The sequence below is a fragment of the Pleurodeles waltl genome, chromosome 5, assembly GCF_031143425.1.
Source record: "Pleurodeles waltl isolate 20211129_DDA chromosome 5, aPleWal1.hap1.20221129, whole genome shotgun sequence".
In the NCBI taxonomy this organism is placed as follows: Eukaryota; Metazoa; Chordata; class Amphibia; order Caudata; family Salamandridae; genus Pleurodeles; species Pleurodeles waltl.
In genome coordinates this window covers 861,462,087-861,479,004 of record NC_090444.1, presented here as the reverse complement: position 1 = coordinate 861,479,004, position 16,918 = coordinate 861,462,087, and the positions used below count along the sequence as shown (strand labels likewise).

At 47.7% G+C, this 16,918-nt stretch overlaps 1 protein-coding gene across 5 annotated transcripts in view; it reads right to left on the bottom strand.

Moving 5' to 3' along the window:
- OSGEP (O-sialoglycoprotein endopeptidase) overlaps positions 1-16,918 on the bottom strand; it is a 457,196-nt gene that overhangs the window by 116,682 nt on the left and 323,596 nt on the right. For 4 of the 5 annotated variants that reach the window (XM_069234950.1, XM_069234949.1, XM_069234948.1 and 1 more), the window contains one exon: positions 683-773. In XM_069234950.1, coding sequence (XP_069091051.1) covers positions 683-773 — 91 coding nt within the window. Of the gene's footprint in view, positions 1-663; positions 774-16,918 lie in introns of all 5 variants that reach the window. The other variant, XM_069234951.1, reaches the window with a different exon arrangement.

The window sequence follows — 16,918 nt, the reverse complement described above, 5'->3', positions numbered from 1 at the left end:
GGGTTGCCTTGAACACCCAACAGTGGGCTGTCTATGCCCCAGGACTGAGACTTCTAAGTGTTTTACTTTCCTCCTAAATCTAACCTTTACTTACCTCCCCCCAGGAACTATTGATTTTTGCACTGTGTACACTTTGAAAATAGCTTATTGCCATTTTTACAAAGACTGTATGTGGTATTGCTTTTATTCAAAGTTCCTAGAGTATCTAAGTGAAGTACCTTACATTTAAAGTGTTTAATGTAAATCTTGAACCTGTGTTCTTAAAATAAACTAAGAAAAGCTATTTTTCAATATACAAACCTATTGGCCTGGAGTAACTCTTTGAGTATGTGTTCCTCATTTATTGCCTGTGATAAGCCTACTGCTCAACCACACTACCACAAAATAGAGCATTAGAATTATGGAATTTTGCCACTATCTTACCTCTAAGGGGAACCCTTGGACTCTGTGCACACTATTTCTTACTTTGAAATAGTATATACAGAGCCAACTTCCTACAGAAAGGTCTGGACAATGCCACATATATTGCACAGGGAGGATGTGGTGGTCTCTTTAGTGAAAGCTAAGGGTATTAAAAGGGACAGATGGGTTCTACAGTCTAATGCAGGATTATAAGAGCCGTTCCATTACATATGTGACTTTCATGAGTTTTCAGAGTCATACCATAGACCTTGGTACATACATCCAACGCCTCCAACAATCAGCACCTCTTGAGAACCGCAGTGTGCCATGGCTCGTTCAGTTATCTCTACCAACATGGAGAATAATGTTTCCTGAGGATACAAAACACAAACATATATCACTGATCATTTGTGCAGTACTGATTTCTATGTGTTCAATTCTTGAAGGACTCCCAGAGAAGAGACATATATACTTACATAAGAACAAATATTCCAGGCTTTATACTGCTGGTGGTTGAGTTTGGATCTCAGTGTTTAAATAAAAACGATATACTTTAACACAGGTGTTAGCCTAAGGCATAGTGTGAATCACAAATGGTAGGGTGGGAACTGATCTAACTAGACTAGTACAAATACTGAAAGGAATTCAAGCTTGACTGGTCTAAACCCCTGCATTTAATGTCAAGGGCCTGTTGTCCTCTGCACACTAGTGATTCCAGGAACTCAGCTGTCCCATTGATCCTAGCCAGCCAGCCAGTCCTTAAGGGAAGGATCTTGCATCGTCCTTAACCGAGTGAAGGAAGAGATTTTCTGCACAGCCAGGCACTAGTTCTTACCTGTAAGTTTACTTACTTGTAACACATGGTTTGAGCTAGTACTGCAGAAAATCACTGCTGTGAACCAGTGTCAGAACCTCTTTCACAGGGCCACGGGGATTACCCAGATGGATACCGGGCCCAACAGTGTTGGTTGAGGCCTTTTACTCCTGATGTCCCGGGGCCCAACCTACTATGGATCCTGAGCAACTACTCCAAGTATCCCTTCTGCACTTGAATCTCAGTGGTAGCTATGGTCAAGCAGTCAAGGTTTCCTCCGAGGGGGTGGATGTAGATACAGGTCACTGAGCATAACACAAAGTGCAAACAGTACGAGCAATAAATCAATGCCCAGTCTAATACTCACTTTAATAGAAAAAAATATTTGTATTGCTAACACTACACATGCAAAGGTGTAGGACATTTAAAAGCAATAACACAATCCCCCATCAGGTGGGGGATCTAAAATCCGTGTCCCACCCTTCTTCGTGTAACATGTTCAGGGTTATTCCCCATTCACTGGTGTTCGCATCCAGGGAATGCAAACTATTAGGCCCCACTCAAGAGGTCTCCTTTTGATTCTTTAGGTATTAGTTAAGTGTCTATGGTTCTGCAGCCCTCTTATCAGCACGTCCCGAGGCCCCAAAGGCCCGGTTCCAGTCTTACCCTCTCCAGCGTTATGACAGATTTCAGAGGTCCAGTGAGTGCTCTCTCCTCAGACGCTAAAGAGTTCAAATCCTGTACGGTAAAGACGGGCTGCTCGTGAGGGGCACAGTAGCACCTGGCAGCACAGCTAATGTCAGGCAGCGCTGCTAGTCTGTTCCAGTGATTAGAGGTGCTCCCACTCAGTTGCACTTCAGCCTTGCGGAGGCAGATGCTGCGGGTGTGACCCTCAGAGTCCGAACAGGAGCACCAATGTGGGTACGCGCCACTGTCAGCGGCATTTTGGTAAGCCTTAGGAACTCTGTCAGGTGCTGATCACAGTATGATGTTTTGACCCGCTGGTCACATCAGTCTTCGTCCTTTCAAGACGATGACCTGAACCTTAGGTCAAGGTGATACCAGCAGCCCCGTCTGGCATTCGGGGTTGCAGGGGTAATCATGTCAGGGCGAAAACTCACCTGATGGGATCACCCTCACCATGGTGTCCCCTCCTGCAATGCGATTTCTGTAGTCCCAAGTCCTGCACTCCAGGCCCAAAATCAGTTCACTCTGAATGATCCTCCTAGCCACACACCCCTTAACAATCCCCCCCCCACCCGATATCGGAGTCACCGCAGCATGGCCTGGTGCCTTGTAACTATAAGAAGGGACACTATCAAAATGTTTTATAAACTCTGGTGAGGTGAAAAACTGCCAATTTTGTTCCCCATTGTGGTAGATTAACTCCATACGCCAACATGGGAAGGCTTTATTTAACATTATTAAATTCTTACTTTCATTAGGAGTGGGCTAAAAAGGTCATTCAAGGTGATAAGTAATAGTTAGACTAAATCCAACAATTTGCCAAGGTTAGATTTATTATAACTCTTACAAGGAAAGAGTTTTAGAACTTTTCCCTAAAGTTAAGTAAAATCAGCCCAGTAGTAGGCTTTCCTGATTGTTCAGCCTTTGACAGGCTGAGTCAAGCTGCCTTAATGAGGTGTTAAGTGGCCTGGGCTGAGACAAAGGAACCATCTAGTGGGAGGAGAACTGCAACAGCAGATCCCAGAGCAGGAAGGGGGCTGGGTAGCTAACGTAGTTTTCAAAGGAGAAAAGACAGGTGGGACAGAAACCAGACCTTCCCCATTTCCTGTGTCCCCAGCAAGATCGGAGCCCATCTAATTAGATTAGGAGAGGGTCTGGAAGGGGAGTGTAGTGTAAAGTTAGCCACACCTGTGTTTGACCTCAACCACACCTGAACCTCCATGAGAGATTTTCGCCATTCTGGATTTTAGGGGAACAATGCTTTCTGTGCCAGAAATAGGCCACACTTCTAAGGAAGTGGTTATCAGAGAGGGGGGCATCCTGTACCCCATTGCTCAGGGGTATCCCCCTGCTTGCCAGCCAAGAAACCTGGCTGAATGTGGGAAAGCTGCCCAGCAAACTCACATCCCTGTCTGTAATAAGAAAAAGAAGAAGGACTCAGAAGTGGGCTTCTTGTAAGCGACAGGTATAAAAGGAGCTACCAAGAGTCACCAGCACCAACTCCAGCCGGAAGAGCCCAGCTGGACAGCGTTCAGTGGACTTTTAAGGACTAGGCCTGGTGCACTGTGGAAGTTGCAGTAACAACATCCCAAATAGCAACTCAGATTCTGGAACCTTGAATTGGTACTATGGAGCCCCAAAGACCCAAAATAAATTGGAGAAGGAGGACTGCCCTGCTGGACCCTTTGACAGCACAAGAGAGGACTGCACTCTGATGCACTCACAAGGCTTCACAACAAAAGGATTGTGCCTGCCCTAAAAGATAAGGAGTACACTCCCTGATCAGCAACACGTAGAAAGTGCTGAAAGGGCTACCTGCAACATTGACAACAAGGACAACTCCAGCTGATAAGCTTCACCTGTACTTTACTTGCATTGACAAGGAGCACTATGGGTTTTGAAGTCCAAGACCCTAAGAGGCAAACCAGAGCTTCTGAACCCTTGGCTGGTGCTGCAAATCACATACCTTCATCAAGAAACACTTCTGGAAGTAAGTGTAAAAGTGTTACATAGCAGAGGGCCAGAAATCTTGACCTTGTCCCGGTCCAGCGCAAACTTTTCAAACCCTTTGAGCACTTTTCACACTTAAGTGCTAGTTTTACTTTTAAACTTCATTCATATTTCTGGTTCCCTACATTAGCTTTTGGTTGTTTTGGTGTCAGAAAAATATTTCCTATTTTTATAAATTGGTTTTGGATTTTTATTGTGTATTGTGTCTTATTTATTTACTTCAATGGTGTTTTTAAATGTTTTACACACTTCTCTCCAAAGTTAAGTCTGACTGCTCGTGAGTCAAGCTACCAAGGGTTGAGCAGGGATTCATTTATTGAGACCTGACTGGACCTTATTTGTGATTGTGGGGTCATTACTAGTTGTAGGTACCTACCAGCACCTACTAATAATCCTACTTCCAACATCCCCTCACTCAGCAGGGAGACTAGCAGGCCTTGGCTCCCAGTGCTGATCACAGGCAGACGTCCTGAAGAGTTTCCCCTTCTCACAGAGCCCATCTGGCTGCTTGGCAGATAGGGAGGTTTTGGGGACTCAACCTCCCCTTCGTAAAGTTATTTTCCAGAAACCAAAGGATATTTAGGTTCTGAGTATTTCAAGTTTTATGTTGGGGTTCTGCTTCTTTTTAAATGGATACCCCTCTTTCTTTCTTTCCTTGTGAAAGGTGTCTGTCACAACAGTTAAGTCTCTGAAGCAGACTGACCCACAACGCATCCATGGAAGTGACAAGAGTTCAAACCTGGATGTCAGCCACAGTGATATATGCATCAAAAGGTTAATCCTAGACTCCCAGCCCTATTCCTTAGGATTCCCATTATCAGCCCTGTAGGAGACTGGATCAGTTTATGGTGTACACCTAAGGTGTGTCACCCTTTACTAAGTCCAGGCAACCCTTAGTGATGGAGAATAGGTGTCCAGATAGCAAAAGCTCTCTAGGGGTAGTTGAGGAAAGCAGCCAATGTTTATGCAGGAGGTATGTAAAGCCCTTGCAATACCACAGTGGTCAGACAGTAACTCACTCACAAGAAAGAACTACACAAGTGTTGCAAAAATAAAGGATTTGTTATTAAAGCACTACTTCTAGAATAGAATTGGTACAACTCTCTTTGGAGATATCTACACACAATATATGCACAAAATAACCAAATGAAATAGCATAAAATACACAGGGCCCTATAGGGAGGGTGGGGGCAACCCATAAACTAAGAAAGTGGAATGTGAAATAGTGAACCCTACCAAGGTATGCGTAGTAGTTAGCTAGGGGGTTGGGTGCAGATGACAACACCAGAGGTAAGTACGGTAAGTGTTCCCAGTGACCAGGTGCAAGGTAGTTACCCACCCAGTCATCCCATAGGCTAACACAGGGAGTAGTGGTTGGAGTTCGTGTGATTCAGGACCCTTCCCAGTTGACCCAGAGGACCAACAGACAAGAGGAAGGTTCGCGAGTGCCTTCACCCAAGGATACCCAGATGACAGGAGTACCTACACCAGGGGACCCGGATGCAGAGGGGAGAAGTGGACTCTCTATTAAGTCAGTGGATGCCTCGGATTGTCCAGCGGCTGTCACGATCCATGGACCAGGCAGGTGGAACCCAAAGACCGATTCCGGATGTGGAGAACCTGAAAAGGAAGGGGACAGAGTCAGCACCCTTGTAGGTGCCCAGGTGGTGCAGGCGGCAATGCCCGCTCTCCTAGAGGGGAAGTTCCTGCAAGTCGGTGAAGAAAGAAGTCCGGCTATGGGGTCCAGGAGCTGCAGAAGATCCCAGGAGTTGCCTTTGAGCTGTTCCTCGATGGTCGGCGGACTGCAGGAGGGTCAGTGACCAGCCAGGTCACCAACAAGCACTGGCAAATGCAAGCAGGAGCTGAAGAGATTTTTGCAGTTTTCTGGGGATCAGCAAGGTTCAGAAGACTATCCAGGAGGGGGAGTCAGGGCTGCCCTTCAGCACGCAGGAGTTGTTGATGCCCCCACCAGTGATCCACAGGCGCTGGACACAGAGGGGAGTCACAAGGAGGACTCACCAGCACAACAAAAAAGAAGTCCCATGTCACAGGAGTTGCAGGACAAGGCTTCTTGGATCCTGAAGATCTCCTGGAGGAAGAGTCAACACGCCTCGGCAAGTGCACCAGTTGCAGTGCACAGGGGTTCCAGTTAAGTGGCAGGAGCAAGGGCCTACAGTCTCCCTAGTTGGTCAGAAGACATGCAGGACCCTGAGGAAGCCACAGACTTGCCACCTGTGAAGCAGAGCTTTTCAATGTTTGTGGAACAGCAGACCCCCACCAGCCGATCAACGTTGCCTTGTGGTGCCTGCGGATGCAGGGGAGTGACTCATTCACTCCAAGGGAGATTCCTTTGTGCTTCCAGGTGCAAACAGAATCCTTGTGACCCTGGAGGATGCAAAGCCTTGGATGTTGCAGAATTCTTGCAGGATACAGAGAAACAATGTTGCAATTGGAGCCTTCCCACAAGAAGCAGACGTGTTTCGGTTCCAAAGGGCAGGTCAGAAAATGTCTTGCAGATAGTTCCTTGGAGTCTTGCTCAACGAATCTGAGGACTCACCTACAGGGGAGCCCTTATGTAACCCTAAAAGGTGGTAGGTCACTCTCTGAAGTGACCCACCTACCAGAGGAGGTCAGGGATGTCATCTACCTGGCCTAACCAGCCAGATGCTCCCAGTGGCCTCTGTCCATCTTGTTTCCACGATGGCAGAATCCAGTGGCCACCTGGCAGAGTTCTGTGCATCTCCCTAGGGGAGAAACTGCACGGCGGTGGTCACTCCCCTGTCCTTTGTGCAGTTTTGCACCAGAGCGGGAACCGGGGGTTCCTGGACAGGTGCAAACCGGATTATGCCTGAGGGGATTCAAATGTGCCCTTCAAAGCAGTGTGGTGGTGCTCGGAGACCACCCCACCCAACCCATCCCTTAGACACCCAATATACAGGGGGATGTGGTCACACAGCTCCCTTGCAGGAAATCATTTGTTCTGGCTCTCCGGCCTGAGCCAGGCTGACCAGCAGGAGGGTGGAACACTGTCTGAGTTTAGCAGCAGCGTGGAATGGCAGCTAGACCCCATAAGGCTGCACAGGCAGAACTGGGGGATCCTCTAATGAACCCCCAGAGTGCAAGGTATCATGCAACTAGCACTGGAATCTATGTAGTTGCATGATTCCAACATATTTGATACCAAACATGCCTAGGTACGGAGAAGCCATTATGTAGTTAGACCACTTGTGTAAACCAATGTCAACAACATACCTTAAACTGGCTTCCCCGCACTTACAGAGTCCAGGAAATGGAGCCTGGGGTCTATAGGGGCACCCTGCTCATGCAGGTGTACCCTCACACTTACTGACATGCAACCTGCACTTTGGCTGAAGCGCCTACCAGAAGGGTTACTTACAGTGGCTAAGTGCAGTGATCAGGATATAGGGCAAGCCTTATATTTGTGGTGAAAGGGTGCATGCAGACCTGCAGACACAGTTTGCATGGGCCCCCCATGGGTGGCATAATACATGCTGCCTCTCATTGGGGACCCCTGGTGTACTACTGCCCTGGGTGCCTAAGCACCATATACTAGGGTCTTACACAGGTGCACCAGTATACCAATTGTGGGTGTAAAAAGTTTACCAGCAACCAAATTTATAGGAGAGAGCACTAACACTAGGGTCCTGATTAGTAGGATCCCTGTGAACTACAGTCTAAACACACTAACTTCAGGCACAAAGTAGGGGTGACTAGAACAAAAGCACTTTCATACAAGCCCCATCTCCCTTCCAGAGATGTGTGCAGGCTACATTCTTGTGATCTATCAGTGAATCAAACAGCAGTCTTTTGAAGGGTAAAAATAGTCTCTTTCTTTTCTCTACAATGTTTGGGTCCCTAACCGCTCACATGAATGCAGCAATACACATCTGTCTGGGGGATTCCTCTATTCTCACGTATTGGCTGTGCCCGCCCAGACATTCCTGTTGAAACAGGTATGCTTGGGGTTTGTGTGCTGGCCAAGTCTCCTGGGCCCTGCCCCTCTGTAAGTGATGGTGTTTGCCAGGTCACTGAACCTACAGCTTACCCCTCTGGTGCAGTGCTGCCACCACAAATTGTGACCATCCCTGAATCATGAGCTGACAGTATGCCCTGCTGTGACAGTAAACCTGCCTGCTGAAATGCCTGGGACCAGCTATGGTTCAACTCGCTGCATTATGCCTTCTGCCCCTGTTGGTAGTAGCAGTCCAGGCTTGTGGCCCCTGCCATGTCATTGCCTGCATGTAGCCACCTTTGCTACCCCTATATGGAATAGCCTGCCTCCAGCTTCCTAACATTGCATTGACTATATGACACTCACAATTCCCTAATGTGTAGGCTACATGAAAGCTGCAGATGTGCCTTGCCCTTGCGGTAACGTGAAGGCCTCAGATGCAGGGCAATGCACTAAAATAGAAACCTCATAGTTTCCACCCAAAGCCGACCTTTTTATTTGTTTGCGATATGGATTGCAGTGGGTTGTGGGCCTGGGCTCGACTGCCACACAGAAAACCTACCAAACCAGACTTCTGAAAACTAGATACCCTGGGGTAGGGGGTTTTGGGGGATGGGGAGAGCTAAAGGGAGGTGGGGTGGTATCACAGCCTGCATTTTCCTTTTACAAATCTCAGCCTACAACAAGTACCAGAATGCAAGTACATGGTAACAGGTTACAAACACACTTGAAACAAAACAATTTGAGTGAGATGTGTTCAATTTTTTTTAGATTGGTAAGAATGGATGAAAATCTAGATCAGTGCAGATGATATGAGCTCGCAAGTTCATGCACGGGTACCTCTTCCATTTCTTTCTTTGTATGCAGGGACTCGTAGAATTGTGTCAGCACCAGCACTGCTTCTCTTTACACCAGTTGACAAGTTTAGTCCAAACACCCAAATATATTGACTTCATGGGGGCACAGAATGAAGCCAGAACGAGATGGACTACTACTGAAGGTAGATCAAAACCTCTCAATTGGTTTTGCGCAGTCTCCACGCATGGAGGTATAGACTGCATCTTGAGGTTAGAGGAGGAAAAAAGGGTCCTATTCACATTTACCAGAGCTGCCTTCTGAGTTCATCCAGCATTGTGGTTCAGAATTTAAAACAAACCACAAGTACCAGAATACACAGCCATTCTAGATAAGAAGCTAGAGAATAACAGTGCTTAACAAAAAAAGAACGGAAGTTACAGAAAACAATTCACACAAAGAAGGCAGACAACATTCCAGGAAATACAACAGAAGGGAAAGGAAGTTAGGTAATGACTTCAAAAAGGGAAACAGACAACTAGTGGTAGTTTAGGAAACTGTGAAACTTTTAACAGTTCTATGTTTAGAAACAATTACATAATGCAAAGTAGAGCAGGTTGAGGAATCAAGGGTGCACTGTACGACAGAGCTAGTTCAATAAACAGGTATACATTGCTGTCAGAAAACTGGGCTGATTGCAGAAGCCCCCTAACTTTTCTACCCCTGTTTTTTACTTTATGCTTGTGTTTTCCTGACTCTGATGGTGCTCTGGGTACTGCTAACCAGTCCAAGGGCCTGTGCTCTGTGCAAAATGAGTGTGCAAATTAGGCTAATTATAATTGTCTACGTCAAACCTCCTACAAGTCCCTAGTATATGGTAGGGCATGTAGGATTAGGTACCCCAGCATAGTTAGTGCACCCATATGTGCCCAGCGTCATTTTAAAGGCAGGCCTGCCTTGATGGCTGCTTTTAAATTGAAGTTACATGCAAAATTGACTTTGGAATTAAAAGTACTTCTAAAAGTCTTAGACTACCTTATTTTTACATATGTCATCCATATGGTGTGCCCTAGGTGCCCCTAGGTTAGGGTGCAGTGTAACTATAAGCAGGGACCTTATAAAATATGTTTTATAAGCCCTACTGAGGAAAAATAGTCAAATTCGTTTTTTCCCCCATTGTAGTGACTAAGCGTTATAGGATAAAATGGAGATACTTTATTTTACTTAATAAAGTCTCCAAATGAGCTGGATATAGCAAGTTGGGCCTCAAACTGATTGTTATAATAAATGCAACAACTTGCCATTGGTGGATTTAATAGAACTAGTTCAGTGGAAGAGTTTTAGAACTCTTCCTAAACGTTACCAGTTTCAGCTCTGTAGTGCACTTCTCTGATTGGCCAGCCTCTGGCAGCCTGGCCAGGCTGCCTTCATGAGGTGTGAAGTGGCCCGGGTTGAACACAAAGGAAGTGCCTAGGGGAGGAGATCTGCATCAGCAGATGGTGAAACAGGATGGGGGTAGGGGGAGCAGCCAAACTGGTCTGCAAAGGAGGGAAAGATATTTCGAGCAGCTCAGGACCGCCCCCACTTCCTGCAAACCCAGACAACCAGGTCCCCTCTTGATTAGATTAGAGAGGGGTGTGTTAAGGAATTTTAGTCACACCAGAGGGTGGGCTCAGTCAGACCTAATCTCCAAAGTTCAGTTCCTGCCATTTTAGATTTTTAAAGGATGTTCATCCCTGGGATTGACTTTACCACACTACCCAGGAAGTGGTCATCCAAGGGGGTAGTGGCCTGCCCGTGACTGGACAGTTGCTGGTCCTGCTTTTTACCTCAAGAGCAAGAATAAATTTGGTACAGCTGCAACCACACCTCAGATCCCTACAGGGAACAACATCAGAAGAAGAAGGAATGCCCCGCTGGACCCCTGACCTGCACCTAGACACTTCACCCTGAAGGACTGCACCCGCTGCACACTTGAGTTCCACCACTAAAAGGACTTTGCCTGTCTTCAACTGGTTCAAGAAGGGACTACCTGCTTGCTATAGGTGTGAAATAGCTAACCGGAGTCCCATGCATCAAAACCTGAAGGAACTGACCAGCGGCGAGTGGTCATTTCTGGATTTGAATAAGTTGCATTCTGAGAGTTGGAGTCCTAACCCTCAAGGAGCACCTCAAAGCTTCTGGGACCTTGGAGTGGGTTCTGGACTCCTAAGGGACATTCACAGGCCTTCTGGAAGAAGATTTATAAGTTTGGAGAACTTTTGGAAAAAAGCTCCATAAAGGGACTGACCCGCAGTGGTAAGTCAAGCCAGCTTACCTCAACTGCAACCCAGCCTGACTTGCAGATTTGCCCCGCAGAAAAGCTTCGGAGATCCAGACTCCCAGGATTTCACCGGGGGCTCCTGTAAAGGACATCCGACAACCTTGCATCGAAATCAGCTTGCTGTGGAGGGTCGACACCCATTGGGAGGAAAAGGCTCCAAAAAAGTGACAAAGTCCGAACATAAAAGGTTGACCCTGACTTCCTGCGCAGCGTATCCGAAGAGGGCTCCAGGGACGTCAGATCAAGATTCAGCTTTGGCCCAGACAAAGATTTCCGTCCTGAAAAATCATCTAAGTCCGAAGGTAGAATTTTTCACCAAGGTCTCCTGCGACGTGTATCGGAAGAGGGCTCCAGGGAGGTCAGATCGGATTGGTGACTTCGTCCCGCTGAAGAAAATCTTCAAGAAAAAGACTAAGGGCTTCATTGTGAGTCTGGCGATCCTGGGACTGTCAGACTCCGAAGGTGGTCGGACCGCCGACAAAGCATCAGTCCAGCCTCTATGTTATGACTGTGGCGGAACCGCCACGGTCCGACTGCCGGTACCACCAGGTTGCTGCCAGTTGACAGCCTGGTGGTGCCGGTGGTCTTAATCCACCCGGGCATCGATGCCCTGGGGATTACAAGTCCCCTCTCTGCTGGCTTTTGCATGGTGGTCGCACCATTACAATTACAGGCAGTGAAAAGTGCGACGGGTACTGTTGCACCTGATGCACCGCAACATCAATGTTGTGGTGAGTTTCCCTTTGGGCCCGCGGATGACTCATAATAGGGCCTGAGGGTGGGAAACCGGAGTGGCGTTTTTCCGTCCTAAAGAGTTTGCAAACTCAAACTGAGCCTCTAAGTCCAAAAGTACACTTTTGACCAAGGCCTCCCACTTGCTGTAGCCGAGCAGCGCTCCATCTCAGTCGGCCTCAAACTATGACTTTGCCTTGGTCTAGTGCAACCAGATGACCAGATTAGCACTTTCAGTTTCTATGCAATAGAAAACATGAATTCTTTAAAAATTCATACCTGCGGTTATCCTTTTCCGATTTTAATCGTTTTGGTGTCATTTTATAGATGAAAATATACTCTATTTTTATAAACTGGTGTTGCATTTTTATTGTGTTTTATGTTTTACTTATTTACTGTTTTGTGAATTTCACATGCTTTACACACTTGTCTCCTAAATTAAGCCCTGTCGCTTGTTGCCAAGCTACCAAGGGTTGAGCTGGGTTCAATTTATCCTAACTGGATCTAAGTGGGGGTAAGAGGCCTACTGCTAAGAGTAGGTACTTACCTGCCCTTGCCAATAATCCACTTTCCAGCAACTGCTAAACAATGCAAGGTCAGGAAAAAGGAACTGCTATAGACCAGAATCAAGATTCTCTGGAATCAGTGTGTCGGCAAAACAAGAATACTATTATCAAAGACCAATACAGGCCTGAAGGAAACAAAGGCTTTAGAAGCGCTCACTAATGATCACATGTCTCAGGTGTGATCAACCTAGCACCTGTCAACCAGAGGTGTGCCAATTCCTTCAGCCATCCTTGGCCTGAAAGGCTACAGACAACAATCAATAAGCAGGGTATTCTAGGAACTGCAGTCTTTGGCAGAAAATGCGTGACTGCCACCAAAACTTGCATGGATCTGGATTGTAAGCCCATTAATGTTTTCCAAGCAGTTGGAAATCAGAATTGTCTTATTGTAGGAAGTTGGCTCTGTATATACTATCTCAAAGTGAAAGATAGTGTGCACAGAGTCCAACAGTTCCCCTTAGAGGTTGATAGTGGCAAAGTTAGATAATACTAATGCTCTATTTTGTGGTAGTGTAGTCGAGCAGAAGGCTTATCAGAGGGTAGTGTTAAACATTTGTTGTACACACACAGGCAATAAATGGGAACACACACTCAAAAACCTAACTCCAAGGCAATAGGTTTTTATATAGAAAAATATAATTTTCCTAATTTATTTTAGAACCACAAGATTCAAATTTTAGGTAAGTACATAAATTGCAAGGTACTTCACACAGGTAAGTATAGAACTTTGATTTAAAGCAGTAGTATACACAGTTTTGATAAAAATGGCAAATAGCTATTTTAAAAGTGGACACTGCAAAACTCAACAGTTCCTGGGGGAGGTAAGAATTGGTTAGTTTCTCAGGTAAGTAAAGCACTTAGAAGTTCAGTTTCCTGGGCATAGGCAGGCCACCGTTGGGGGTTCAAGGCAACCCCAAAGCCACCGCACCAGCAACGCAGGGTCGGTCAGGTGCAGAGATCAAAGGAGGGCCCAAATAACACAGGTGCCTATGGAGAGCAGGGGTGCTCTGCTTCCAGTCTGCTAGCAGGTAAGTACCTGCGTCCTCGGGGATCAGACCTGGGGGGTTTTTTGTAGAGCACTGGGGGGGGGGGGGGGGGGGGGGGGACACACACAAAACACACCCTCAGCGGCACAGGGGTGGCTGGGTGCAGTATGCAAAGTAGGTGTCGAGTTTGTCGTAGAAAACAATGGAGGGACCCAGGGGTCACTCTAGTGGTGCAGGCAGGGCACAGGGGGGCTTATCGGGCCAGCCACCGACTGGGCTAGGATGAGGGCCGCCAGCAGGTCACTCCTGCACTGGTAGGTAGTTCCTCTTGGTCCTGGGGACTGCTGGTGCAGTGCTTGGTCCAGGCATCAAGTTTCTTTGTTACCAGGCAGTCGTGGTCAGGAGGAGCCTCTGGATCCTCTCTGCAGGTGTCGCTGTGGGGGTGCAGGGATGTCGACTCAGGTTGTCCAAATTGTTGGAGTCACCTGGGATTCCTCTCTGCAGTGTTGGTTGTCCTGAACTCGAGCCAGGGGCGTCGGGTGCAAAGTGTGAAGACTCACGCTTATGGCGAGAAGTTAGAGTCTCTTTATAGTTCCTTTCTTGTTGTTTCTGGACAGAGCCGCTGTCCTCGGGAGGTTCTTGATCCTTTAGGTGCAGTTCACTCCTCTGAGTCCTCAGAGGTCACTAGTCCCGCTGGATGCGTCACTGTACAGGTTCTTTGAGCCTGCAGACAGGCCGGTAGGGCTGGGGCCACGTCAGTTGTTGTCTCCGTTGTCTTTGTGGTGCTTTCAGGTCAGCAGTCGTTCTTCAGGTTGAAGGAATCTGATTTCCTGAGTTCAGAGTTGTCCCTAAATACTCAATTATGGGGTGTGGTTTGGTCTAGGAGGCAGTGGCCAATGGCTACTGTACTGGAGGGTGCCTACACCCTCTTTGTGCCTCCTCCCCGAGGGGAGGGAGGCACATCCCTATTCCTACTGGGGGAATCCTCCAAAACCAAGATGGAGAATTTCTTAAGGCAGGGGTCACCTCAGTTCAGGACACCTTAGGGGCTGCCCAGACTGTGGATGACTCCTCCTTGTTTTTCTCATTATTTCCTCCAGACTTGCCGCCAAAAGTGGGTGCTGTGTCCGGAGGGGCCGGCAACTCCACTAACTGGGATGCCCTGGGGTGCTGAAAGAACAGGCATGAGCCTTTGAGGCTCACCACCAGGTGTTACAGTTCCTTCAGGGGGAGGTGAGAAGCCATCCTGTGCAGGCTTTGTTCCTGGCCACAGAGTGACAAAGGCACTCTCCCCATGTGGCCAGAAACCCCTCTGGATGTGGCAGGCTGGCAGGAACAGGTCAGCCTAACACTGGTGTTTGGACTGGTATATAGGGGACATCTCTAAGATGCCCATGTAGGAAAGTACCATCTTTCTTGGCATGTTACCCCCACTGTTACCTGTATGTCAGTATGCTTTTACCTGTCTCACTAGGATCCTGCTGGTCAGGACCCCAGTGCTCATAGTTTATGGCCTAATGTGTGTGTCTGTATAGTGCTTGACTGTGTCACTGAGGCTCTGCTAATCAGAACCTCAGTGCTTAAGCTCTCTCTGCTTTTAAATTTGTCACTATAGGCTAGTGACTTCATTTACCAATTTCAATTGGCACACTGGACCCCCCTTATAAGTCCCTAGTATATGGTACCTAGGTATCCAGGGCATTGGGGTTACAGGAGATCCACATGGGCTGCAGCATTTCTTTTGCCACCCATAGGGAGCTCAGACAAACCCTTGCACAGGCCTGCCATTGCAGCCTGCGTGAAATAACACACACATTATTTCACAGCCATTTCACTGCACTTAAGTAACTTATAAGTCGCCTATATGTCTAACTTTCACTTGCTGAAGGTTAGGTGCAAAGTTACTAAGTGTAAGGGCACCCTTGCACTAGCAAAGGTGCCCCCACATAGTTCAGGGCCATTTCCCGGGACTTTGTGAGTACGGAACACCATTACACTTGTGCACTACATATAGGTCAATGTCTATGTGTAGCTTTACAATGGTAACTCCGAATATGGCCATGTAACATGTCTAAGATCATGGAATTGTCCCCTGGTATTCGGGAGCAAAGTCCATGCATTCTGGGGGCTCCACTATGGACCCCCAGAACTGCCAAACCAGCTCTTTGAGGCTTGCACTGCAGCTACAGCTGCTGCCACCTCACAGACAGGGTTCTGCCTTCCTGGGGTCTGGGAAGCTCAGTCCCAGGAGAACAAAGCATTTCCTCAGAGAGCAGGGTGTTACACCCTCTCCCTTTGGAAATAGGTGTTACAGTCTGGCGAGAGGTAGTGTCCCATAGCCTCTGGAAATGCTTTGAAGGGCACAGATGGTGCCCTCCTTGCATAAGCCAGTCTACACCGGTTCAGGGACCCCTTGTCCCCTTTTCTGGCGCAAAACTGGAAAAAGGAAAGGGGGAGTGACCACTCCCCTGTCCATCACCACCCTAGGGGTGGTGCCCAGAGCTCCTCCAGTGTGTCCCAGACTTCAGCCATCTTGCTTTGCAAGGTGTAGGGGCACTCTGGAGGCCTCTGAGTGGCCAGTGCCAGCAGGTGACATCAGAGACCCCTCCTGATAGTTCCTTACCTGATAAGGTAGCCAACCCCCCTCTCAGGGCTATTTAGGGTCTCTCCTGTGGGTTCTCTTCAGATTCTGCTTGCAAGTTTCCTTCAGGAATCCTCTGCAACTACTACTTCATCCTCTGACTTCGGATCAACCGCAGCCTGCTTCAAGAACTGCTATAACAGCAACAAAGTGTCCACAAGGGATACTTTTCCTCTGCAACTTCAGCTCCAGCCAGCAACTGCAACAGTTTCCATGGTGTGCACGCTCTGAGGACTCCCTGTCTTCATCCTGCACCAGAAGGACCGAAGAAATCTCCTGTGGGGTGACGGAGTCACTCTCCTGCACAAGCAGGCACCTTCTAAGGCGACGACCAGTACCCTTGGACTCCTCTCAGAACTAACTCTCAATTCCTACGTAAGATGGTGAGCAAATTACACGTCAACCAAAGCATCCAGTTGCCAGTGTTCTTTAGGACTCCATAAAGACAACTGGAAAGAACATTACATATTCGTGATGTAAGAAGAGCACTAATATAGTACCTTCAAGAGAACAAACATTTTCACAAAGGGAACCAACTGTTTGTTTCATATGGCAAATCCAGCATGGGGTCACCTATCACAAAAGGAACTATTGCACAATGGATTGTGGAAATAATACAAACATGCTATACCTCAGTGGGAAAATCTCTACCTTATCACCCTAAGTCACACTCAAAAGTACGGGTGTGCTCCTAACGACACAGAGGGTGGACCCCATCGACATAGACTGTCCTGAGTTCCTGCTGACGCAATTTGGAGGAGTTAAGACCTTGCCTTCCCTGAGAGCAACGTTACCCCTGTGTACTGCGTCTTCTTCACCTCCTGAGGCCTCTGTGCACTATTTGCAAAATTCCTTTATGCACAGCCTGGCCCAGGTCCCCAGCACTCCATACTGCGATGCTCAACTCGCTGAGTTGTTCTCCGGCGGCGTGGGACCTTCCTTTGTTGTGCTGCACCAACCGCGTTTTGCACCTCCTTTCTCCCCGTGTC